Source organism: Alexandromys fortis, unplaced genomic scaffold, assembly GCF_014885135.2.
Source record: "Alexandromys fortis isolate MF-2015 unplaced genomic scaffold, M_Fortis_MF-2015_v1.1 scaffold_0, whole genome shotgun sequence".
Taxonomy (NCBI): domain Eukaryota; kingdom Metazoa; phylum Chordata; class Mammalia; order Rodentia; family Cricetidae; genus Alexandromys; species Alexandromys fortis.
Window position 1 is genome coordinate 6277320 of NW_026067949.1, and position 27302 is coordinate 6304621.

The 27302-nt window shown below is 36.8% G+C and overlaps 1 protein-coding gene and 1 pseudogene across 9 annotated transcripts in view; both read right to left on the reverse strand.

The window, feature by feature from the left end:
* Lcorl (ligand dependent nuclear receptor corepressor like) overlaps nucleotides 1-27302 on the reverse strand; it is a 155725-nt gene that overhangs the window by 61299 nt on the left and 67124 nt on the right. For 6 of the 9 annotated variants that reach the window (XM_050149583.1, XM_050149584.1, XM_050149578.1 and 3 more), the window contains exons 3-4: nucleotides 18547-18626; nucleotides 17462-17591 (exon numbers count right to left, since the gene is read on the reverse strand). In XM_050149583.1, the coding sequence (XP_050005540.1) occupies nucleotides 17462-17591; nucleotides 18547-18626 (210 nt within the window). Of the gene's footprint in view, nucleotides 1-16105; nucleotides 16153-17461; nucleotides 17592-18546; nucleotides 18627-27302 lie in introns of all 9 variants that reach the window. The other 3 variants (XM_050149580.1, XM_050149581.1, XM_050149585.1) reach the window with 2 other exon arrangements.
* LOC126506209 (DNA-directed RNA polymerase III subunit RPC6-like) lies at nucleotides 2444-7303 on the reverse strand (annotated as a pseudogene).

The following is a 27302-nucleotide window of genomic DNA, read 5'->3' on the forward strand; positions in this document are numbered from 1 at the left end:
GGGGGAGGGGGAGGGGGGGGGGGGGGAGGGGGAGAGGCGGGGAAAAAGGGGGGAAAAGGGAGACGGGGAGGGAAATGGGAGGCGGGGAGGAGGCGGAAATCTTTTTTTTTTCAATAAAAACATTATATTAAAAAAAAGTTTCCATGGTACAGATTTCTTTTTTTCTTTCTTTTTTTTTTACAGCACACGATTTTACATCTACCCAGTAATTACAATTCATGAACTATTTTTCCTCCAATACTGCTGATTTTAACAGTGTAGCTGCTCTCTACACATGTGACTAGTCCCATGTAAGTACATTATGGTGCTGACCCTGTCATATACACTTGTATTTGTTTGGGGTGTATGTGATGGGGTTGGCTGTAATAACGTCATAAAGTCAGGTATTTAAATGTGGGCGTAAAAGCATGTAGGTGGACTTGCCTGGAGACAACAGAATGGTGTCTCAGTTCCTAAGACCATCAGAAATACAGGTTTTCCGGATGGTCTTAGGCAACCCTTTCAGGGTTGTTTGATCCCCAAAGTGGTCACAATCCACAGGTTAAGTACGACGTTTTAGAATAAATAACAAGAAACACAGTGCTACTCATATTTAATTTTGATATATGCTTTTGAAATCCTCTTTACTAATAAATAATATGACTGATGCTCTAAGAAAGAGGTGTTATTTATCAATAACTCTACATTTGAGTGCAAGTGATGGCATTCCATAGTTATGTACCTAAACTTGGAAATGTAGGAATGCCAATTTGGTGAATCAAGAAGGTGGTATACGACACTATTTACAAGCCAAATTCTGACTCACACTATGGCATTCACACAGCAGTTTCAGCTGACACTTCCCAAATACTAGCAAGCAAGCCTCCCAGTAAACTTTCTTTCTCCACAATGAAGAGCATTAAAAACAGCATGAAGATATTTTAAAGTTTCTATTCTCTTCAGTCTGAAACATAATAATGTTTCTTTAAAGGGAGCTTTGGAGGGAGGAGATCAGGAAATGATGTAAATATAGCATACATATATGAAATTTAAAAATTATATAATACAAAAAAGGGTGCTAACACCTTAATTCATCAAGCTACTAGTCACTCACCCAAAGACATTCCATTGGATAAACCTGATGTACACTTTTATGGCCAACAAATGAAGCAGCTTTTATTTATCAGATAACTTATTCCCCCATCTTTTGATTTCAGATGAAGGACAAATGGTCTTGTACAGGAGTCTGGTTATTTTGCAATATACTCCTTGACAAAGGAGTAAATTGTACTATAGGCCACTACGGTGGGGCTAGGAAAAGACTACAAGGAATAAAAATAGTATCTAGAGAAGAAAAAAAAAAGGGGGGGATTCTTCTAGATAAGAAACTCCTAACTGGGTATTAAGTATAAAGCAAAGAATAACTAGACTACAATCCATAGCTCTAGAAAAGATAGGTAACAAGGAGGACCCTAAGAAGGACACATGGATGGCCTTAGGAAGAGGAAACAGATGAGATTTCCTGGGCAAACTGGGGCAAGAGGTCAGTAAAGGAAAGGGAAGGGGGGTGAGAACATAAGGGAATGGGAAGGTTGAGGAGAAGAGGGGTGGAGTGGGAGAACAATGAAAGATCTTGATAGAGAGAGCCACTATGGGGTTAGGGAGAAACCTGGAGTTGGCAAAATTCCCAAGAATCCACAAGGACGACCCCAGCTAAGACTCCTAGGAATAGTGAAAAGGGTGCCTGGACTGGTCTTCTCCTGTAATCAGATTGGTGAATACACCAATTATCACCATAGAGCTTTCATCCAGTAACTGATGAAACCAGATGCAGAATTCCACAACCAAGCAATAGGCCGAGCTCTGAGGATCCAACTGAAAAGAGGGAGGAGGGAATATATGAGCAAGGGAGGTCAAGATCATGATGGAGAAATCTACAGAGACAGTTGAACCAATCTTGTGGAAACTCATGAACTCTAGACTGACAGTGTGTAACCTCTCCATGTATGGGAGACAGCGGATAGTCAGATAGTCCAAGTTTTATCACTGTCTCCCACACAATCTGAGGGGCCCCTGCTAGTAGGACCAGATCTATCCCGGCTGCATAAGCTAACTTGTTGGAGCTTATTCCCTATAGTGGGATGTCATATTCAGCCTTAATGTGTGTGTGTGGGGGGGAGGGGGGCTTTATTCTGTCCCAACAATGTGCCAGACTTTGTTGACTCCCCAAGACAACTAAATACGGCACTTCTCTTTCTTTAACATACTGGTTACCAAGAAATTGGGAAGCAGTGGGTGACTATAAATTTGCTTCACTAAGAATTAGTAAACTAATGCTTAAAGAGAAAAAAAAAACAAACAAGAAATACACCTAAGATAAACAGAAATGATATGTTTATTCTATCAATTCTCCATTTACCTACTGGTAAACCAAAGTATGTATTTTCAACTAAAGGATGATAGAGCAGAACAAAGTATGGTCCAGCTCTGTAGCTATCATGAGAGCAAACAGGAAAGTCATTTGCCTTGAGCCCCAAATTTATAAATTTTATATACACACACTCTCTCTCTCTCTCACTTACACCCATATGTACCCACACAATACCCTTTTCAAATAAGGTTATATATTTCTATATGTCAAGATTATAAGAAGCCTTAATCTTTTTTAACAATTTTTTTGGTAAAATGTCCTATCATGTACCCCAAACACACCCATCTCCCAGTTCCTCCACATCTGCCCCTCACTCTTGTAGTATTTACCCCAAAGGAAAACTAAAAGAGAAATAGAGACAAACAAATCAACAAACAAAACAACATTTTGCTCTTTTGTCTTTGCCTCTTCATCCCCTCTTCATTTCACTGGTGGCAACTTGGAAGCCAGGCATCCCTGTGGTCTTTGTTGGGAACTCGGGACACAGACATCAACAAAGACCCTGGCTGCAGTAGGACCACAGAACCAGACATGGTCCTTAGCGGCCTATTAGGCGGGCTGTCATCATGGCCCTGGGAAGAAGGCTTAATCTTAAAACCAAATTTCTATCCCTTTCTAGACTACATTGATCCTCTAAAGTAATACTTTTTATAGATTCTATAATCATTATACAACTATATCATTTTATAAATATGTCAAAAGTATAATTTGTTATACAAGACATTTAAAATATAAAAGTTTTGTAGCCCACTCCAAACATAAATTTGCCAAGCTTCTATCAAGCTTTCAGAGCTCCTGCTTTTGTTTCTTAGTCATGTTCATTTTCTATGGGCCTAAGTATCTAATTTTTCTACTACTACATGAAGGACAGAACCTAGATTGTCTTAACTCTTATAAGGTTACTCTACCCAACAACTCAAGTACAAGTCATAAAAGTACTTCAGTAAAATAATCAACATTCAGGAAACAAAGAACATTCATAATTATTTGACAAACGATTTTTGTTGAGAGTTTATAAATAATGCCTATACATCACCAACAACAGCAGACAATTAAATTAATATGGTCCAATAATTTCAGCAGTTTAAAAAGAAAAGTGCACAAACTTGCTCAGAACTTCAATTCACACCCGCTAGAAAAGGTAGTACCAGTGACAAAAGCAATGCTAACATGGGTCTGGAGTAACAGGAAATCTTGTGTGCTGCCAAGGAAATAGAAATGTCATGTTGTAGAGAATGGTCTGGCAGTTATCAACACATTTTCAGTATGCAAAGACCTATGACCTTGTAAAAATATTCATGAATTTTTCCTAGAGGAATAATACATGCTCAAAAACTGTCTAAGAATGTTCACAGCAGCCTTATTAGTAATGTTTTGATACTTATTAATAGCTCCTCTCTAAGGAAGGACCAAGAAAGAATAAAGGAAACCAACTTTCATTTTGGTGATGAAATGATAGTATCAATAGCCCTAATTAGTGCTTACTCAGAAAAAAAGAACAGCTTTACAACAGAAAATAAACTTAGCTTTAAATTTAATGAGCTTAAAATTCCTCCTGCAACGTATAGAGGCCTAGCAAGTAACACAAACTTTATTAATAGAGACTGTGAGCATTTAAGAACAGGTTAAGTGGTGAAGCCACTAAAGGTAGACAGAAAAATCTAAAAATCAGAATAGGTATATGATGTGGGAGTGTCATATATCAATCTGTTGATTTCATTGGTTAATTAATAAAGAAACTGCTTGGCCTGATAGGTTAGAACATAGGTGGATGGAGTAAACAGAACAGAATGCTGGGAAGAAGGGAAGTGAGGCAGATGCCATGTGTCTCCTCTCCAGGTCTCAGATACAATGGAGCCAGACATGCTGAATCTGTTCTGGTAAGCTACTGCCTCGTGGTGCTACACAGATTATTAGAAATGGGTTAGTCCAGATGTGAGAGTTAGCCAAGAAGAGGCTAGATATAATGGGCCAAGCAGTGTTTAAATGAATACAGTTTGTGTGTTGTTATTTCAGGGCATAAGCTAACTATGTGGGAGCCGGGCGGCAGGAAAGCAGGCCTGCAGCTCCCTCTACAGGTATATGTCAAAAATTTTACATGTACACAGATACATCTTTAAAGATAGGACAGTTTAACAGATGGGATTCGTGAGCATTTTAGTGCAGGGACTCCTTTGGCTATGTGGTATACATACATGCTAATATATTCTATTATCCAAGACAAGTTCAGAAGAAACAATAAGTAGCCTAGGTCACTTCAGCTGGCCTAACTGCTATTGCAAAATAAGAAACTTATAACGACACTGGACAGAAAGAGTGAATTAGTTTCTATTCATATTGAGGTGTAGTTTGGTAATTTGTTCAAAAACATATTAGCTCAACAACACATTATGTCTACCCAAAGTCTGTGGCAGAAATGTGATGAGAAAGTATCTAGAATGCTGAATCATTTTTAGTAATAGGTTATTCTGCTCCAATCTCTGACCAACAAACTAGTTGTCTGGATAAGCCCCTTTCCTTCTCTATACAACCATCTTCTAAATGGAATTGCAGCTATATCATATTGCTAAATGAGATGTGAAAATTTTATGTTACAGTATTTGTAACAAAATACTAGTTCTATGAAAACTGCATTGACAAAATATGTGAAATAAGAAATGAAAACTGGGTGCCTGTATCCCTACTGCAAGAAGAGGCTTTTCTGATAATGGATAAGAGTGTAATAGATTGTGGTCAACATGCAGAGAATAGGAGACCTGAGTTTTTAGTTCTAAACAGGACATCCATATATCCCACCCCTATAGCTCAGAGAGCAGAAAGATCACTTTTTATATTAGCATATATTAGACATATGAAATGGTTTCATTATTACATTTTACTCATACTTATAATGTATTTCCCAGTACCTTGTAATTACTGTGAGAACAAAGATTTGTGAATAAAGGGCAATGATTTATTTTTATTTTTGAGACAGGCTGTCTATAGCTATACTGTTACTTCCTATATAGACCAGACTGGACTCACTCACTGCGATCTGCACGTCTTTGCCTCCCGAGGGCAGGGGTTAAAGGAGCAAACCACCACACCCAGATAGTTTTAGTTTTAATTTTAGTGGAGAGAATAGATACTGTGTAGTCCTTCTATCTACTTTAATAGAACATTGTAGAGTGATGTTTTATCAAGAAAATAATTTATTTATCCTGATTCTAGAATCTGGGAATCTTGGGCTGCTTGTAGATTACTGTCTGTTTCCTTATTCTTTTTTCTGGGTTCTCAAATGGCAAAGGGGCAACAGAACACTTTGGGTCTCTTCTATACAGGCCTGCACTCATCATCTGCCACCTTCCAAAGGTCCTACCTACACATCCCACATAGGGATTACAGCATTTAAATTTGGTGCTGGTAGTAGGGAGGGTCACACTGTAGACATGGGATAAGAATCTGGGAAGAAATTCTGGCAAATAATATAATTAAACACACAGTGAAACCCGCAGTTTTAACAATGAAATATGAGTAAGATAATCCCATTCAGGATGGAATGCAGTGATCTAAAACATTTGAAGGTTGGTGTCTTAGTATAGGCTGCACATCTTCACGCTCTGTTAGCACAGTGCTTGGTCAATTAGAGATTAGCTGGCTTCTTTTTCCTTGAATCATCAAAAGATATGTCTTCCATAGCTTCAAGATATTCTACTAATTACCGAAAAACAAATTTCCTCATTAAACTTAATTTGCTTTGTGTTCTGTCTTCATAAAAAAATGTTTTCATAGCAGTGAAGTCAGTATCCATCACTGATAAGTATGCGTTCAAAGAAATTTGATGTTCTATCATGAATTATTTGCTCTCCAATAAGTCCATTTGAAATTTCTCAGCTCTCTAGTAAAATTCAAGCCACTCTGTCATGTAAATACAATTAGATGATGAAATCTCACCACCTTCACAGCTGTCATAAAAACTGGGCAGAGTCCACAGGGTGCTGAGATCAAGCCTGTGGTGGAGGACTGGGCTGACTGTCCTATTCATGTATCCATCACCACTGCCAAAAGAGCCTTCCTTCACAGCAATGAGTGACATCTCCACTTTCCCATCACAACTGTATTCAAATGGTTTCAATGTTCTCCATGGACAACTTGGCCTTACCGATGCCCAGTTCACTGATGTACTTCCACACTCCATGTGATGAAGCAAATGGACTGTCTGTTTCTTGAGAATTTTGTTGATTTCTGTTAATGGCAAGTTACTTGAGTATGAAACAACTCTCTTCCACATTCCTTCATCCCCTACATCCTCCATGATTTGATAGACCAATTTTTTTTCTGATTGGACACCTTAATTTTAAGTTTTCTGAGAATCCTTTATTCTATGTAAAAGACCTGTATAACTCTTTAAAGTATTTAAATGACTCATGGACAACAGTCTACTGATGGCCACTGACCACTATCTGGCTTCTATGTGAGACAGTTTTCTATTTCTACCAGATCCACACCCTACAGCGGTTGCACCTTCATCTTTACCTTGGTCATAAGGGCAGTTTTTGAGATCAGAGGAAAAGTAACCACACATGGAGTACATTTGAAGTCCCAGGGAGGCCAACCAGAAAGAATTTAAGAGCCAAAAGTAGCAGACATATGTAGCCAAACACTATTTTCTGGAAATGACAGGAGTTGCTATTCATAGCAACCCAGTGGCTGTAACTACTTGCACAAGATCAAGCCAGCCAAAATCCCACCAGAGATGGGGAAGAGCTCACAAAGGCCCACTTCTAGCTGAGAAGTTATTGGCAACTGACAGCTGCTAGAAGAGGGAAAGGTGTTTTGTTTGTTTGTGTTTTTTTTTTGGGGTGGGGGGTAGCCCCAGAGAGGGTTTCCATGCTTTTACTAGATGAACATATATTATACCCATGACCGTACAGGCAGCACTAAGTAGAAAAACATAGAGATAAAAAAAAAAAAAAAAAAACACATTAAACTGAAAGGAAAAAGTGGAGAGGGGAGACAGGAGAGGAAATGAAGGAGAAAGAATGGGGAATGAATTAGATTAAAACATATCGTGCATGAATGAAATACACAAGACAAAACAACAACAACAAAAAAAAAAGGAACTGAATTCTCATACTCAAAACTAACTTTAAAAAATAGCTGAAATTCTGTGGCTGGCTGATATGTTCTACTGTAAGAAAAATAACTGAGTTATAGTGTATGAAGAAAATATCCAGGGGAAAGGAAAATGGCTGAATTGCCAAGACATTTCTCCCTTTTATTCTGCAGTTTAGGACACATGAAATACTTGAGTTGTTGGCTAGTTTCTTTACCATCAAGTTAAAGTCTCATAGTTAGAATAGAAAAAAGAAATTAAGTTTTTAAAATTCTATCTTAGAACTTACAGATATTTGTAAGGGCAATAAAAGTTTTGTTTTATGCCTCAATAAAATATTTCTATTAAAAAAACTAAGTGACAGAACTATAACATTGGTTTTACCATAAAGCTTACTTAACCATCATGGGTATATTCAGAGATAGCAAACTACTAATACCAATTTAAAAGTATATAAAACCAATAATGACTATTGTAGGTTAACTGAAAACACTTAAAAGTTCCATGAAGAACATAAAATATAAAAAGGAAAACAGAAAGAAAACTCAGGCACAGGAAGACCCCTAAGATTTGTAGTTGTACTAAGAAGCCCAAAGAAGAAAAACCATTTTCACAGCATTTTCTAACATCTATAAACTTTGTGCCAAGAAAAGTGAATATGAAACCATGAGTTTTTATTTAAAACCAAATTAATTATACTTTGGAAAACATTTAAAAAATTCATGATTTCTGAATACATGCTAACAAAAAAGGGGAATGAGGAATAGGAAATGACCTTTATATCAACATATTTTTAAAAAGAGGATTTATTTTCATTTTAGTTATCTGTATGTTGTGCCTTTTGGAGGGTATGAGTTTGTGTGCCCATGTAGGTCAGAAGAGTGAGACTGTCTGCTGGAGCTGTGGTTCCACGGTGTTAGTTGTGAGCTGCTGGACATGAGTGCTAAGAACATAATTCCTGTCCACTGCGAGAACAGCAAGTGCTTGTAAACATTGAACCATGTCTATCAACTCAAAAAGGTTTTTTGTTGTTGTTTTCATTTTTGAGATTTTAACCTATTTATATTTCTCCCTCCATTTTCCTCCCTCAAAACATTTCCATATACCCATCTCCTTCAAATTCATGGTCTCCTTTTTTCATTAATTGTTATTGCATGTATATACAGTATTTGTACACACACACACACACACACACACACACACACACACACACAAACACATACCGAAATATCACTTGTTGAGTCCATATAATGTTACTTATATGTATGCTTTCAGGGCCAACCATCTGGGTACTGTACAACAAACTGGTGTGTTCCTCCCTGGGGAAGACCAACTCTCCTACTCCCAACTTTCCTCAGTTAACTGCAGCTCTATGTAGGGTTGAGGCCTAATGGCCTACCAAGTTTGGCATTTTTTTTTTTTAAACTCATACTTCTACTTTACTGGCCTGGCCTAATAGTCCTGCAATATAGTGTTACATGTGAGACTCTAAAGCTTTGAGTCATACTACTGTAAATGCCACAGACGAGAATACAGCATACAAACATTTTTTTGTTTGTTTTTGTCAAGACAGTTTCTCTGTGTAGCCCTGGCTGTTTTGGAACTTGCTTTGTAGACCAGGCTGGCCTTGACCTCAGAGATACACCTCCCTCTACCACCTGAGTACTGGGATTAAAAATGTGCACCACTACTGCCAGGCTACTGCACATACTTTTTTTTTTTTTTTTTTTTTTGGCTAGAGTCTTGGCTCTAGAGGGGTTCCTAGGTGTCCAAGGGGATTTTCCCAACAGGTCCGTGGGCAGCAGAAGAGAAAGTGCCTGAACTGGCCTTATTCCATAGACACACTGATGAATATCTTGCATATCACTATAGAACCTTCACCTGGCGAGGGATGGAAATAGAGACAGAGACCCACATTGGAGCACTGGACTGAGCTCCCAAAGCCCAGATGAAGAGCAGAAGGAGGGAGAATATGAGCAAGGAAGTCAGGACTGCAATGGGTTGATCCACCCACGGAGACAGTGGGACTGATCTAATGGGAGCTCACCAAGGCCAGTTGGACTGGGTCTGAATGAGCATGTGATCAAACTGGACTCTCTGAATGTGGCTGACAATGAAGGCGGACTGAGAAGCCAATGATAATGACAATGGATTTCAATTCTACTGCATGTACTGGCTTTTTGGGAGCCTACTCTGTTTGGATGCACACCTTCCTAGGATGGAGGGGGGGGTCTTGGACTTCCCACAAGGCAGGGCATCCTGACTTCTCTTAGGACTGGAGAGTGAGGGGAAGGGGAAGTGGGGGGAGTGGGAGGGAAATGGGAGGAGGTGGAAATTTTAAATAAATAATTAATTTTAAAAAGACATTGTTTTAAACTAAAATGTGTGCTTAAGCTGCATATAAACTGAATGACTGGCATAATAGCCCTTTTTACATACTGTAGATTCCACATCCTTAAATTTAAGATGTGAATCAAAAACATTCATGAAACATTTATATCAAACCTGTATGGATATGTTTCCAGTTAAACAGATATTTATACTGCACAATGAATTCTAAGAAAAAAGAAATGCCTGTTGTAGAAAGTAAATAAGGGGAAAATATATGCAGGTTATATGTAAATATTGTACCATTTTATTTTATGAGACATGAGCAGGTAGGAAATTTTGTATTTGCAGGGGTCCTACAACCAATCTCTCATGGACACCAGGAAATAATTTCTTTTCCTCCATTTTTCTCTATACATATAAAGAGGCATACACAATGCAGCTTTATGAATGGCTAAAATACCATGTAACATATTAGGCATTACTTATTACATAAAAGACTAAAATATTAAATTTCTCCCTCTAAAGTTCAAAGTTTACAGAGATTAATACTCTCAATTGACATTTGCAGTCAAAATTATTCTTAAAATTCTCTAAAGTATCCTACAAGTATTTCTATTTACTGAAATAACTGCAGTTTATGTGGAAAGTAGAACCTAAAACTAATAAAAGAATAGTTGATTCACTTATTGCCAATTTCGTGGTCCCTATCAAGTGGATTACAGCTGGGTAGAAGAGTGAAAAAAAAATAACATGACTCAGATTTTAATTAGTTACTTTATATTACATTTTGTACATGTAATGGTTTAGAAAATCTAGTCTATTTAATTTTTGTGTGGAATTAAAAACAGGCCAAGTCTCTGAGAAAAGTAGAACATTTCTTCCTTCACAGATTATTTTAAATGTATCAGAAAAGAGGAATATAAAAAGATATGTATGTGATTTTCAGTTGCCTTTGATGCTAGTACTAAGTAGCAAGACACAGCCAAAGGTTTTTAAGTATGGTAATTATGCCTTTGTACTAAAATTAAAATTAGTGTCAAAATTTTTAAAAATTATTTTTTAAAAACTCATTTTCAAGATAAAACAAATGGATCCATGACAAAGGTAGTAATAAAAAGCATTTAGCAGGTGGTGTCTTTTCAACAGATCTGGGTATATCAGTTAGCTATGGTTCCCCTCCCTTCCCTGGAGACAGGGTTTCTCTGTAGCTTTGGTGCCTGTCCTGAAACAAGCTCTTGTAGACCAGGCTAGCCTCAAATTTACAGTGATCCACTTGCCTCTGCCTCCCGAGTGCTGGGATTAAAGGTATGCACCACCACCACCTGGCTTCAGTTAGCTATGTAAAGAACCCAATATACCTAGTAGGTTTTTAAAGCCTTCCATTTCCTGGGAAATTGGAGAGGAAAAAATCATTCACTTATACAGCATAACTTGATATGGTTAATATAAGCAAAAAATTAAATAAAACATGGCAACAAAGAGTTTACAGTTTAACAGAAGAGAGATAAACTAAGGCATAAATTGGGAATGAAAAACATTGTATAGGGATCTAACAGTGTAGCAAAGAGGATGTAGAAGAGTTGAAAATGAGTAAGTAAAGCTCGTGTCACACCTAATGTCTCCTATACCTAGAGAGAAGTAAACAGGAATATGAACTTGAGAACTCAGGACAGGATGCTGAAGAGATGACTCAACAGGTAAAGAGCGTTTGCTGCTCTTGCAGAGGACCAGAGCTTAGTTCCCAGCACCCATGCGAGGCTGCTTGACAACACCTGTTAACTCTAGCTCCAGCAGATTTAAAGGCCTCTTCTGGCCTCTGTGGTAACCTGAACACATAAACACAGAGATAGACAAATCTACATATAAATAAAAATAAAGCTTACAGCAGTCAGGACTAACAAGTTTTTTTTTTTTTCGAATCTAAAATAGTACAGAATTAGGTAAGATTAGGTACTGAAAATGGATGAAATTAAAAGGAGACTGACGTTCTAGCTTTAGAAGAAAACATTTCACAGATGAATTTGGAATAATGGAAAAAGCTGGACCAATAAGGAGACTCAGTGAAGAAATGCTACCAAGCCTGAAGAGCTAAATTGGATCACCAGGGTCCACATGGTAGGAGGGGACCTACTCCTGCAAGCTGTCTTCCCACACCATCCATACACACAGTAGTACAACTGCACTTATAAACACACGAACATACAATAAATCATTATAGCTTTTTCTGAACATAATTTCTTTAATCTAACATATTCATTCTCTCTTCATTTCTTTATTGAATGCAGCACAGGAGGAAAACGGTAGAGAGAAAAACACAAACAGTGTACAGGGAATAAAGGAAGAGGAAGGAAACCATGCAGTAAAAACTCAGGGAGCCACAACATGTGTTTCTGAGGGGAGGATTGGCAGTCAAACACTCTGGGGTTGAAGAAGTCAAAAGTAGACACTTGGTTCTGGAAATTAAAGGTTCACGGCTGGGGATACAGTTCAGAATAGTGCTTGCTTCATATGCTCAAGGCCCTTGGTTTACTATGTACATACTTTGCCCAATTTAGGCAATATTAATTTAAAAAATCAGCATATTTCATATTCTGGAACCATATAGCAATGACTTTCATACTGTAGGTAATCAGAGAATATGAACCTAAAATCCAAAATATAATTCAGTTTACATGATAATGTTTGACAAGGCCATATACAGGATTATGATTATCTACATAAAAAACCCGACTACATGCATATATGTGCATATATACATATACTATATTAAATATAATAATATAATCTAAAAATTAAAAAGTAAAAGAAAATTTAAAACAACAAAACAAAATAACTGACTTAAGGGTTGGGAATATACCTCATTTGTAGACTGTTTGCCTAGTATAGGAAGGGCTTGGGTTTGTATCCTAGTACTACAAAAGCAAACACAAGGAAACAGGTTGATATCATACTATACATAGTAATTTTAACTACAAATAGTAAAAGCAAACTGTATACATATAGGCACTAAATAATTTACTTCTTTAAATAAATCAAATGATGCACTAACACCAGTAAATGCTTAGAGAAACTTATATAATTGAACATAATTTATCTTATTAATTATTCACTCAAGAAATATTTTCTTAGAGGGGGCTTTAATTAGCAAGGCGGGAGAAAGATTAATATAGGAGGAAGGGGGTAAAAAGTCAGTAAGGGTATCAGAATAAGCATATAGAATCATAATCATAAGTTTATATATGATACATGTTAAGTCTGTGTATAGATATTTTACATCTAGACTGACAATGCACCCAACAAGAGCCACAGACTATCTAATAAACACCCTTAAGGCCAAGCATGAGAAGCTCTTTTTGAGTTGTTGGTCAGGGTTGCCCAAGAGAATTACCAAACGGCTGTTGCTATTGTGCATGGTTGTCTCCAACAGCTTGAATGTAAGTCCCTATTGCTGAAGATAACATGTACTTTGGACACAGGTCCCAGAGGATCTGAGCTGGCTCTAACCTGAAAGACTCCTCCCAAGGACTAGCATTTATGGTATCAAAGGTGATATGCAAGCTTCCAAAGGAGGGAAGGCACTAGTAGTCCCACCCAGCTATAATGCCTATTAATACAACAATGAGCAGCATGGCATAGTATGTCTAAGGGTACAAAAGTGGCATATAGCTTGGTGGTGACGAACAGCTCTAACTGGACTTAAGGCCCATTCAACAAGAGGGAAGTCATGGATGATATTGGAAATCCAGCCAGCTAGCTGGGCCTAGTGAAGACATGGATCTTGAAGGAAAACTGAGAACCTATAACTTCTACTTTCCTAAATCAGCATAATCCCTAATTACATTCTAAATAGTTATCCTTATACCCACAGTTATGTGTACAGTTACCCTTCACTGCAGAAACTTCTTTGCAATAGATACAAGCCATTTGCAGAAAAGTACAACTGACCAAAATGCTGTTGTGAAGTCCAGTCCCAATTGATGCATCTACAACACAATTCCTATACCTAAGGCTCAGGGATCATTACAGAAGAGGAGTGAAAAGATTGTGAGAGCTAGAGGAACAGAAAGTTTGCTGTGAAATTTCATCTCTTAGAAATGTAAGAAAAGCCACACCATAAAAGTCTCATCAACATGACCTGAACAAAGACTGTACCAATAGACAAGTTAATATAGAAGGGGGAATCTTATGAGGTCTCAGGTGTAGACAAAACACAAAACAAAATAAAAAGCTTGTAAGTAATTAAGGAATGCTGGAAGTGGGAAAATAGTCTTCTGTAGGGAAGAGTGCCCAAACTGGCTATCCAATGCCAAGTCGTCAGTTCTAAAATCAAGTACACGAGGAGGAGCACAAGTGCCATTATAAAGGAGTGTGTGTGTCTCTGTGTGGGTATGCGTGCATGGGCACATGCGTGTGCACAACTTAACAACAAAGAAATAGAGGTCAAAAATGAGAGATAGCAAGGGGGTGCATGGGAAGGGTAGAAGAAGAAAGGGAAGAATGATACAATTACATTTTAATTTAAAAAAAAAGATTTACTAGTAGTATATACGTGTAATACAAGTACCAGAGAGGCTCAGACCGGAGGATTTTGAGTTTCTGGACTCACAAAAAAGAAAGAAAATCTTTACTAAGGGACTAATTGTTTTCTATTTTATAGTTGAACTTCAGACAAAATTCATTTAGGAATTTGTCTGTGTACTAGGGCAACCCTCTCCCATTCTTTGTCAAACTTCAACAAGCTTTTCACCTGCTTCTAATTACAAGAAATTGCCCAGCCTGAATTTGGTTTAAGTAATAGAGATCCTCCATTCCAAAAATTATATAAAATGCCATCACATCCTATATAAGGAACTAATCATGGAAAATAGAAAAAATAAAATCTCTAAGGGGAAAATATAAATTTATGACAAATACCAACATTTTCATAGTTCTCTAGAATAATCAATTTAAATAAAACATTTCTAATACTATGCTACAAAATAGCAAATGTACTTTTTTTTTTCTCTTTTTAAATTGAGGTGCTCATGACACAGAACATTCTTCATCTCATTTATTTATTCTTGAAATACTGAGATTTTGAGATGTTTAGACATTTCTCCTTATGTTCAAAACCCTGACCTGAGGTGCTATGTGACTTTGAGCACCACTTTCTCTACTGTTAGCATGGCAGTAACAACTTCTCTTTTAATACAGTTTAGAATCAGAAGAGGTGCAACACTGTTGTGGTCTCAACAGAGGTGACTCTCTAGGCTTGAGTCTTCCAACTTGTGGCCTCTATCTGGTGATACTGTTGAGGGAAGCTGTGGGAAATTTAGAAGCAGGACCAGGATAATGGAAATGGGTGATGAAGGGAGGCCTTTAAGGCTTACAGCCCAGATTTTGGTATTATGCTTTGTTTCTTTGCCTGGCTGCTGTGCAAGGCAAATATGAGCTGTGCCTCATATTCCTACACAAAACTATGAAAGCTAGAGTTGTTTAAGGCCCCATGCCTTCCCCACCACAAAGGACTGAAATCTCCTGAAACAGTGAGTCAAAATAACTCTCTTAAGTAGTTCTGTCATTGAAATGAGAAGAGTGACTAACACAAGCTTTAAATGTTCAATCCTAATTGATGACATTATTAATTTACATAATAATTATTTACATTTATCATTAACATATCCCTCAAATTTCTAAGTTAGAAAAACACAACAAATAAATAAGAATATAAAATTTTACTTTATATTTAGATAAGATTAGTATAAACCTGTTGCTCAAATTAAATAGCAAAATAGCAATACTATTGCTGTGAATATGCAGAATATCTAAAAATGATCAAATTAAAGAATGTTTCAGAAAGCAAAAGCTTCATCAGTATCTCAGCTGCTATTCCAAACATTCATGTATTTCCTGTCTTTGAAAACACGTATTACCTGTTACCTCAAAGTATAGTTTATTACATTATTTTAAAGCAACAAACCAATTATTTAATAGAGTTTATACCATAAGAAACTATTCTTTTCTGTCCTTATTCTGGTCAAACCAGAATGGACATCTCTAAAACAGTTCTACTGAAGGAAAATGGTCAAACAATAATAACAAAACCCTAGCTAAATCCAGAAAAATGGTGATGTACTAAAAATACAGGAATTATCAGAGACCTGAAATAAGGCAAAAGTACTATACTAATAAGAATCTTTCATTTAAATTCTTGGTAATCTTTCAAACAATCACGAAGAAAACAAGAAAGTTCCAAATGGAGAGGTCACTAAATACCCAGCAACACTCACCCAACTATTGGTAGGAGACCTCTTGGAGACCCAGATGCTTGAATCAGCTGAAATAGTACCAAGTTTTTACTGATTACTCTTAACAAAGCAATGGAGCATAGGCTAACTCCATACTATAATGAACTGAAAGTTATTAATATTGACAACTCTACTTACTACCACTATAAATGCCTCAAAAGAAGAATAAGGAATGACGAATTCCAGTGTAAATCAAACCACACTCTGTGTTAACTTTAATTCTGAGAGGTTCAAGACTGACAACCAGGTATGATAACCACACTGGCGGAATAGTTTCTAAATTAGTGTGTTATAAATCTTAAAGAAAATGCATCACTTAGTTTAACAATGGCTCCCATGAAAAATTGTGAAGAAATATACTTTTTAAGATAATACAAATTCTCCAACACTATTTTAGTAATATACCAGAAAGGCTTTTTTCTAAGTTATTTCAGTGTTTTTAAAAGTAGATTTTAGACCTTTTTATTATATTAGTGATATTTGTAATCAGGATTCTCAAAATTGAATCCAAAGAACTTAGAAGAGTCAACAACTCTTCTAATAAAAGACTCAAAGGTGAACAGTACTTTTAATATTAATGTTCAATATTTTTAAACTATGAAGCTATAACTTAGCAGAAAATATATGCTAGAACCTAACTTTAACGAGGAGTAAAATAGAATCAGTACCAAGGTAAGAATACAGCTGTCTTTTCTTGATCTCTATTAAGTTAAAGATAATTTAATCCCACACAAACCCAAACATTCCTTTCTCCAAACATCCACATGGGGTTGAAGAAAGACAACTTACAACCATGGGAATGTTTAGGTACATACATGGAAGACCCTACACTTTTCCCAAGTAGTTTAAATATTAAAACTGTTTTTACCTTATAGATATGTGTCAAGTATGAGCATAAGTGAAACAAAACACATTTGGTTGAAATACATCAGACAAATACGGAGCAGACTTTTTAATGTCAATTATGCGTACTCAAGCTGACACTAAAGCAGTACGCCAGTTGGCAAATGATGGAAGAGACACATCATTACGGATAGGTCTGCAACATAACATTCTATAACTTCATCATCTAACAATTTTTTAAGACTTGAGAACAGCTATAAAATAATGAAAGTCAGAAGCACAAAAATCTTTTGAAAGGTTCCTATGAAGGAGAAATTTGGGAATAGGATGTTGAAAACAAATGGCTAGCACAAGAGAACTGATAATCTTATTGGTCCTATAAGAACAAAGAAAGAAGCAATTAAAATAAAGTAGGAACTGACATAAAAATAAAAGTCCTCTATGGGAAAATTTCAAACATTGCAAACGTGAAATGACAAAGCATGCCCGTATTACCTTTCTTTCGAAAGAGTGCATTTAGGTAATTTTCTGCTTGGCATTCAATCTTATCAGTGTGGGACTGGCCCTGAGATGACAGCTCCTCTGTTGGCGTTGACTGTGAAGAATCAAGAGATGGGAGACAATCCTAAAATTATAAGAAAGTAACAAGCCTAATTACTTTTCATTTAAACCTGAGTTCCAACTAAATATGTCAAAATCGTTTCAATGTTTAAGTTGTTCTGACTTTTTTATAAAATATAAAATTACATAAAAAAAATATAAAGTCTAATAGGATTCAGGAAAAAAAATCACAAACGTATTTTGAACAAGAGCAAAATAGCCTTATTCCTTACCAAAACTATGATAAAATGTGTGTACTGGGAGGCAAGGGTGAGAGTAGGCAGGCACTGCTGAAATTTTACTATATGCATGCCAGTGAAGTAATCCTGCTAGAGGTTTAACAAAGTAGATGAGCTTAACAGAGTCTCAAATTCTTCTTAGCTCTTCTCAAAAGATAAGAAATCAGGATTTCTCACCATACAAAAAGACGTGAGTCATACACATCTATGTCCTCCATATAGTAGGTACATATTTCATATCAGTACAGGATATATTTCTGATAGCCAAAGACTTTAAAAGTAGTGAAAGGGTTACAGATAGTAGCATATTATCCCCTTACTACCAACTGCTGAGAAACCAGATTATAGATTGGTCTTACATAAACTAGGTCTCCAAGTTCACCCTTGGAGACCTAAATTACCAACCTGACCTAAGGTGAAGTTCATGAGTCAGGGAGTAATAAGAAGTAAATGTGAAGGAGGAAAGCCAAACCAAACCAAAGCCAATCAAACAACCAAACAAACAAAAACAAAACAAAAACAAACAAATAAACAAAAAGAATTCCCCCTAAAAAGAAGAAAGAAAAGAAAAAAAATATGAATTCTAAAAGCTAAACTAAATGTTGGACATATTCTTTCCATTCATCAAAATCAAGTATTTAAATTTTCACTAAGTCACAAATTATCAGAACAAATTAAGTTATAAAAACTATTGCAATTGTGTAATTATTTTTAAAATAATTTCATGGCACTAGCACTTACACTGACTGCTTCTCTCTGTAGGTTACAAAATGAACATTTTTCATCCATAGACCAGTCAGTCAGCTCTTCTGGTTCACAGTCTTTAAAAGAAGGAAAATATTCATTAAATATACTAACTTTATAAAAACCAGCAAAATCACCATCTTCCACAGCAATGGCAAAAGGAAAAATTGAAAAAAAAAAAAAAACCTAACTACTAAAAGTAAGGGGAGAAAGTCTAACTTTCAAATTAACCTCTTGATATCTAGAAAAATAAACAACGGGCCATGAGATAAAATATCAAGGAAATGAGCTGGTTATACATTAATAATTTTCTAACCCAATTTTAAGTATCATCTAATCACTTCAAGGATCCAATTGTCACTATTCATTTCCTTTTTATTTTCATTATGACAGGCAGACCAAAAAGGGGGTGATATAAGGAAGAAAGAAATAAATTGTGCACAATCTGAGAGAAAATATAACACAGAGAAATGGAAGAAAGAACCAATGTGTCAAGAACACCAAGTTTGAGAAAATGGAATGATGCCTACAAAAACAAGTAGCAATCCACTGGTAAATCAAAAATAAGGCCAGACTCTTTTATTTCCAAAAGCTTAGTTACAAGAAAGATGGATGAAACAAATAGGGTATATAATCCAATGCAAACCATATACTATTTCCCATAGCTTAGAGCTGCTCTCAGCCTTGGTCAGAGAAATTCCTGTTTAAAGTGGTGACAGTTATACAGAGACTCATAATTTACCAAAAAGTGCTGAGAACAAATGATTGTTAAGTGCTTAGCCCTATGGGGCATCTATATCACATTCCTTCCACCCTGACATTTGGGGAACATCTTGGAAGAAGGAGCAAAATTTAAGAGTTGGAGCATGAAGAGAAGTGTTGTATTCTGGACATGACAGAGCTACTACACCTATGTACTGGGAGAGGTAGTGGTTACCTGCAGAAGACTGGGCCTATCCACATTTCATCATAAATGCCAAAGGGCTCATTAGGCTCCACTTCCCCATGAAGAGTTAAATGAAGTTAGTAGATGCTGGCAGAAGGGAAGAGTAAGATGTCCTTGCTCAAGTAAATAACCAAGTTGCAAGCACTCCAATTAAATGCAGAGGGGCTTGGTGGGAAGGAGGTTAAGTGAGCATAATGTAGACAGAAGAAATATAATCAATTAACAGCCAGGACACTATACCTCCATTAGAGCCCAGCAACCCTACCTGAGCAGGCCCTAAGTATCGAAATATAGCTGCAGCACAAGAAAGAGACCTTAAAGTGCCATTTATAAATATGATAGAAGATATTAAAGAGAAATGAATAAATCCCTTACAGAATCTGTGAAAACACAAAGAGTATAAAGAAATAAGTAAAACACCTCAGGAACTGAAAGTGGAAATTGAATTTATAAAGAAAATCCAAACTGAGATAAACTTAGGAACTGGAACAGGAACCTCAGAGGGAAGCCTTGTCAACATAATATAAGAGATGAAAGACTCTCAGGCACTGAAAACACAATAGAAGAAATGGATATCTCAGTCAATGAAAATGTTAAATCTAAAAAATTCCTTGTATAAAATAACAGGAAATTTGGGACACTACAAAATCTAAGAATAATAGGAATAGAGAAAGGAGAAGAAATCCAGGTCAAAGGCACAGAAAATGTTTTCAACAAAATCACAAAAGAAAATTTCTCTAACCTAAACAAAGAAGATTATCAAGGTACAAGAGGCACACAATACACCAAATAGGCTGGACTAGAAAACAAAGTCCCCTTGGCACATAATAAATATAACGCTAAGTGTACAAAACAAAGAAAGAATATTGAAAGCTCCAACGGAAAAAGACCAAAAAACATATGAAGGCAGAATTACACCCGACTTCTCAATGGAGACTCTAAAAGTCAGAAAGGCCTACTCAGGTACGCTATAGACTCTAACAGATCACAGATGCCATAAGCAAACACTACACCCAGTTAAACTTTTACTCACAATAGACTAAGAAAATAATCCATGATAAAATAAAATTTAAGCAATATCTATCTACAAATCCAGTCAAGCAAGAGGCACTAGAAGGAAAACTCCAACCTAAAGACATTAACCACATGGAATAATAAATAATCCTAAATCAGCAAATAAAAACAGGGGGAACACACTCACCACCACCACCACCACCACCACCACTATATAACAGGAATCAACAAATACTGCTCACTGGTATCTCTAAACATTAATGGTCTCAATCTCCCATAAAGACACAGACTAACAGAATAGATTTGAAAGCAGAATCCATTCTTCTGTTGCACCTTTTGTAGTATCCAGCAAACACCTTAACATCAAGGAAAAACATCACCTCTGGGTAAAAGAATGGAAAAGATATTCCAGGCAAATTTACCTAAAAAGTAAGCAGGTGTGGCTATTTTAATTTCTGAGAAAATAGACTTAAGCCAAAACTAATTAGTAGAGACAGGAATGAACATGATACTCGTCAAAGGATAAATCCATGAGAGGACACTGAGATTTGTAAAATCTAGGAACCAAACACAAGGGCATCAAAATTCATAAAAAAATAATACTACAGATGAAATCCCCCACACACTGATAATGGGAGACTTAAATATTCCACTCTGGCCAATATACAGATCATTCAGACAAAAACTAAACAGGCACAAGATCAAACAGGTTCAGTGTGGTACAGCCATGGTTTCATCCAGCAACTAAAGGGAGCAGATGCAGAGACCCACAGCCAAACATTAGGTGGAACCTGGAAAACCCCACAGAAGAGGGAGAGGAAGGATTGTAGGAGTCAGAGGGGTTGAGGACACCCCGAGAACATGGCTTACTGAATCAACTAGGCAGGGCACATAGGGGCTCACAGAGAATGAATTGGTCTGAGCTAACTAAGTCCACTGCAATGTTATGCTTGTGAGTTTGGTGTTCTTGGACTCAAACAATATGTATGTGGAGGGGGGAGGGGTGTCTCTGACTCTTTAGCCTGCTCTTGGAACCATTATCCTACTACTGGGTTGCATCATCCAGCCTTGATATGAGGATTTGTGCTTAGTCTTGTTGTAACTTGTTAGGTTGTTATGATACCATTGAGATCTGCTCATTTCTGAAGGGAAATGGAGAAGTGGATCTGGGGAGAAGGGAGGTTTGGGGAGCTGAGAGAAATGGAGAGAAAACTGCAGTTGGGATATAATATATGAAAGAAGAATAAACTTTAGAAAATTAAAAAGTAAACTAAACAGAGATATGCTGGTGCCAACTAACATAAACCAAATGGACCTAACAGATACTTAGAGAAGATTTTACTCAAAAACAAAATAATATACATTCTTCCCCAGCAGTTCATGGAATTTTCTCCAAAATTGACCACATACTTAGACACAAGCCAAGTTTCAAGAGATAGAAGAAAACTGAAATAACACCCTGTATCCTTTCTGACCACCATGGACTAAAACTTGATATTAACAACAGCACAAAGCTTATAAACTCATGAAAACTAAACAATTCTCTACTGAAAGAAAATTGGGTGAAGACATAAAAACTGTCTAGAATTGAATGAAAATGAACATGAAAGAACACCCAAACTTATGGAACACAATGAAGGCTGTTCCAAGAGGCAAATTCATAGCACTGTGTGCCCACATAAAAAACTGCAGAGATCTCATACTCAGCAGTTTAAACAGCACACCTGAGAGCTCTAAAACAAAAAAGTAATGAAACTCAAAAGGGGTAGATGACAAGAAATAATCAAACTGAGGGCCAAAATCAATAAAATAGAAACAAGACATACAAAGGATCTATGAAACTAAGAGTTGGTTCTTTGAAAATGATCAATAAGATCAATAAACCCTTATTCAAATTAACTAAACTGCAGCAAGAAAAGATCCAAATTAATACAATTAGAAATTAATATAACAACATAACAAATATAAATGAATATAACAGACATTGAGGAAATCCAGAGAATCATAAGGACATACTTAAAAATCCTATACTCCAACAAATTGGAAAATTTAAATGAAATGGATAATTTTCTCAATACATGTTACTTATCAAAATTAAATTAAGATGAGCTAAAGCAGTTTAAACAGACCTATAACCCTAAGTATAATAGAAGCAGTCATTAAAAATTCTCCCAACAAAAACAAGCTCAGAACCAGATGGTTTAAGTGCAGACTTCTATAACACTTTCATAGAAGAATTGATGCCTATACTCCTTAAATTATTCTACAAAACTGAAACAGAAGGAACACTGCCCAATTCTTTTTAAGACCACAGTTACTGTAATACCCAAACCACATACAGACCCAACCAAAAAATAAGAGAATTACAGACCAATTTCTTTTATAAACATAGATACAAAAATGCTCAATAAAAATACTTGCAAACCTAATCCAAGAACACATCCAAAGGATCATCCACCATAAGTAGGCTTTATCCTAGAGATGCAGGAATATTTCAATATACATAAATAATCAAAAAATGTAACCCATTATATAAACAAACTGAATGACAAAAATCACATGATCATCTCATTAGATGAAGAAAAGGCCTTTGACAAAATCCAACACCCCTTCATGATAAAAGCCCTGGAGAAATTAGGGACACAAGGGACATACCTAACCATAATAAAGGCAATCTATAGCTTAAAGACAATATTAAATTAATGAACAGAAACTCAAAGCAATTCCATTAAAATCAGGAATAAGACAAGGCTGTCCACTCTCTCCATACCTATTCAATATAAGTATTTGAAGTCTTAGGTAGAGTAATAATAAAACTGAAGGTCAAGAAGAAACAAACTAGAAAGGAAGAAATCAAAATATACTTATTTGCAAATGATATAATACTATATACATATATGACCCTAAAAATTCTACTAGGGTACTTCTCCAGCTGATAAACACTTTCAGCAAGGTAGGTAGATAGAATATTAACTCACAAAAATCAGTAGTACTCCTATATATAAATGACAAAGGGACTGAGAAAGAAATCAGGGAAGCAACATATTTAACTATAGCCTCAAATAATATATCTCAGGTTAACTCTATCCAAGCAAGTAAAAAACTTGTATGATAAAAGCTTTAGGATACTGAAAAAATTGAAGAAGATATCAGGAGATGGAAAGATTAATATAATAAAAAATGGCCATCCTACCAAAAGCAGTCTGCAGATTCAATGCGATCTCCATCAACCAGAATTCTTCACAAATCTTGAAAGAACAAGTTCAGCTTCATATGGAAACACAATCACACGCATACAAAAAACAAAAACAAACAAACAAACAGAAAACAGCTAAAAAATCCTGAATAAAAAGTTTCAGGAGGTATCACTATCACCAATTCCAAGCTATATAACAGATCCATAGTAATAAAAACAGCATGTTGTTGGCACAACAGACACACTGATCAGTGGAATCAAACTGAATTTCAGACATCAATCCACATACATACAAACACCTGACAAAACCAGCAATACACACTGAACAGTATCTTTAACAAATGGTGCTGGTCAAAGTGGATAGTTATACGTTGGAAAATCCAAACAGATCTGTACTTATAGCCCTGAACAAAACTCAAGTTCAAATGGATCAAAGACCTCATCATAAAACCAGAAAAAATGAATCTGAGAAAAGACAAAGTGGGGAAGTGTCTTGAAATCATTAGCACAGGAAAAGACTTTCTGAACACAATACCAATAGCACAGTCACTAAGATCAACAATTAATAAATGGAATCTCATGAAACTGAGAAGCTTCTGCACAGTAAAGAACACTTTGAGATACCATCTTACACCTGTCAGAATGGCTAAAATAAAAAACACCAATGATAACATATGCTGGAGAGGATATGGAGTAAGGGGAACACTCATTCATTGCTCGTGGGAATGAAAACTTGTGCAACCACTTCAGAAATCAGTGTTGCGTTTTCTCAGGAAACTAGGAGTCAACCTACCTCAGGATCCAGCAATTCCATTCTTGGGAGCACTATCTGTAATAGCCAGAACCTGGAAACAACCTAGGTGCCTCTCAATAGAATGGATAAAGAAGGTGTGGTACATATACACTTTAAAGTTCTACTCAGCGGTAAAATACAATGACATCTTGAATTTTGCATGCAAATGGATGGAAACAGAAAACACTTTACTGAGATAACCCAGACTCAAAAAGAGGAATATGGTATGTACACACTCATAAGTGGATTCTACCCATAAACAAAAAACACTGAGCCTATAGTTTGTGATCCTAGAGAAGCTAAATAAGAAGGTGAACCCAAAGAAAAACATATAGTTATCCTCCTGGATATTGGAAGTAGACAAGATCGCCGGGCAAAAGTTGGGAGCATGGGGGTGGAGTAGATGGGGAGAGAGAAGGGAGAAGGGGAGGATTGGGGAGAGCTTGGGGAAATGGGATAATTGAGGTGGAGGAAGGGTGGATATGGGAGTAGGGAAGAAGATATCTTAACTAAGGGAGCCAGTTTAGGGTTGACAAGAGTCTTGGCTCTACAGGGGTTCCCAGGTGTCCAAGGGGATTTCCCCCAACTAGGTCTGTGGGCAGCAGAGGAGAGGGTGCCTGAACTGGCTTTTATCCCATAGCCACACTGTATCTTACATTATCACCATAGAGCCTTCATCTGGCAAGGGATGGAGATAGAGAAAGAGACCCACATTGGAGCACTGGACTGAGGTCCCAAAGCCCAGATGAAGAACAGGAGGGAGAACATGAGCAAGGAGGTCAGGACCGCGAGGGGTGCGTCCACCCATGGAGACAGTGGGATTGATCTAATGGGAGCTGACCAAGGCCAGCTGGACTGGGTCTGATCACAACGGACTCTCTGAATGTGGCTGACAATGAGGGTGGACTGAGAAGCCAATAATAATGGCACTGGATTTTGATTCTAATGCATGTACTAGCTTTTTGGGAGCCTAATCTGTTTGGATGTACATCTTCCTAGACCTGGATGGGGGAGGGCTTGGAATTCCCATAAGGCAGGGCACCCTGACTTCTCTTAGGACTGGAGAGTGAGGGGAAGGGGGAGTGGGAGGGAAATGGAAGGATGGGAGGAGGTGGAAATTTTAAATAAATAAAAATTAAAAAAGAACACTGTCATTCAGATAAAGCAGCAACCTACAGAAAGAAAAAAATATTTTTTATCAACTATATATCAGATAGAGGCCTAATATTCAAAATATACAAAGAACTCAAAAAAACTAGGTATCAAGGAAACAACCCAATTAAAAAATGTGGTACAAGTCTAAACAGATAATTTTTTACTTTTATCGAGTTTTTTTTGTGGATTTCACATCATTGTATTCTGATCTCACTTATCACCCCTTCTCTTCCCATCTGCCCTCTGCTCTTGCAACCCACCCCCTCCCTAAATCATAACCAAATTTAAAAGAAAAATCAAACCAAAACAAAAGAAAAAAGGACGGCTTTAGTTGTGGAAACCATAGCATGGCCGTTGAGATACACAGTTTACCCTTTAGTTTACTCATCTTGACTTGCAAGCATTCATTGCCTCGAGTTATTGGTCTGACTCAAGGCCTCTTATTTTAAACAGAGAATTCTTGATAGAGGACACTCAAATGGCTGAGGAACACTTAAAGAAAAGTTTAACATCCACAGCTATCAAGGAAATGCAATCACAATTCCTCTGAGATTCCTTTTTACACCTGTCAGAATAATTAAGATCAATAAAACAAGTGATGTTAATGTTGGCGAGGATGTGGGTTCAGCAAGGAGAACACTTCTCTCCTTTCCTGGTGGGAATGAAAACTTATATAGCCACTATGGAAATCAGTGTGGTAGTTCCTTAGGAAGATGGACATTGATCTGCTTCAGGATTCAACTATACAACTCCTGGGCATGTACCAAAAGGATGCTTTATCCTAGCAAAGGTACTTGCTCAACCATGTTTGGTCACTGCTGTTTTATTCATAACAGCCAGAAATTGGAAATAACCTAGATATCCCAAAAATGAATACTCGCCTTTGAAAACAATGAAATCATGATATTTTTAGGTAAATGGGTGGAACTAGAAAAATTATTATTCCGAGGGAGGTATTCCAGACCTAGAAAAATAAATATGGTATGTATTCACTTATATGTGGACATTAGCTATTAAATCAATCAGAACCTGTAGGACCTCAGAGGTTAGGTATATGGTGAATGACGGGGGAGAGGGGTGTTGAACAGAATGATCTGATTAGGAAAGGAAAACAGAAAGGACAGTTGCGGATGGATGGGAAGGAGATGGAACAGGAGGATCAAGTGGGGGTAGAGGCAAAGGAGAAACTATTGGGAGAGACAGCTAAAATTAAGGGCCATCTGAGGCGCAGTATGGAAACAATACAGTGGAAGCCTCACAAAATATATACAAAAAGAAGGTCATCTAAAGGAAACCACCAAAAAATCGGAGCATTCCAACTAGTCATCTTTTGTTACCAAATGAAGCTTCAAGATCTGGAGTTGTATTACATCTATGAGTTGTTGACCAAAGTGGTACCATGGGAATCTCCAAACAACCCAGGCTGTTATTAAGACTACAGGTTGATTACCATAAACTACCCACATGGCCCCATTGCTGAAGACAACACCTATATAACTCCTTGAACATGGAGAAGTCAAGATAGTGCCTACATAGAGCCTTCTCCCATTCATGCTATATCTTGGTACAGAAAAGTACTCTGCACTACCAAAAGTGAAACATAAAACACAAACCCAGTTACAAACACTCTTATCTACAATGGTATCCTG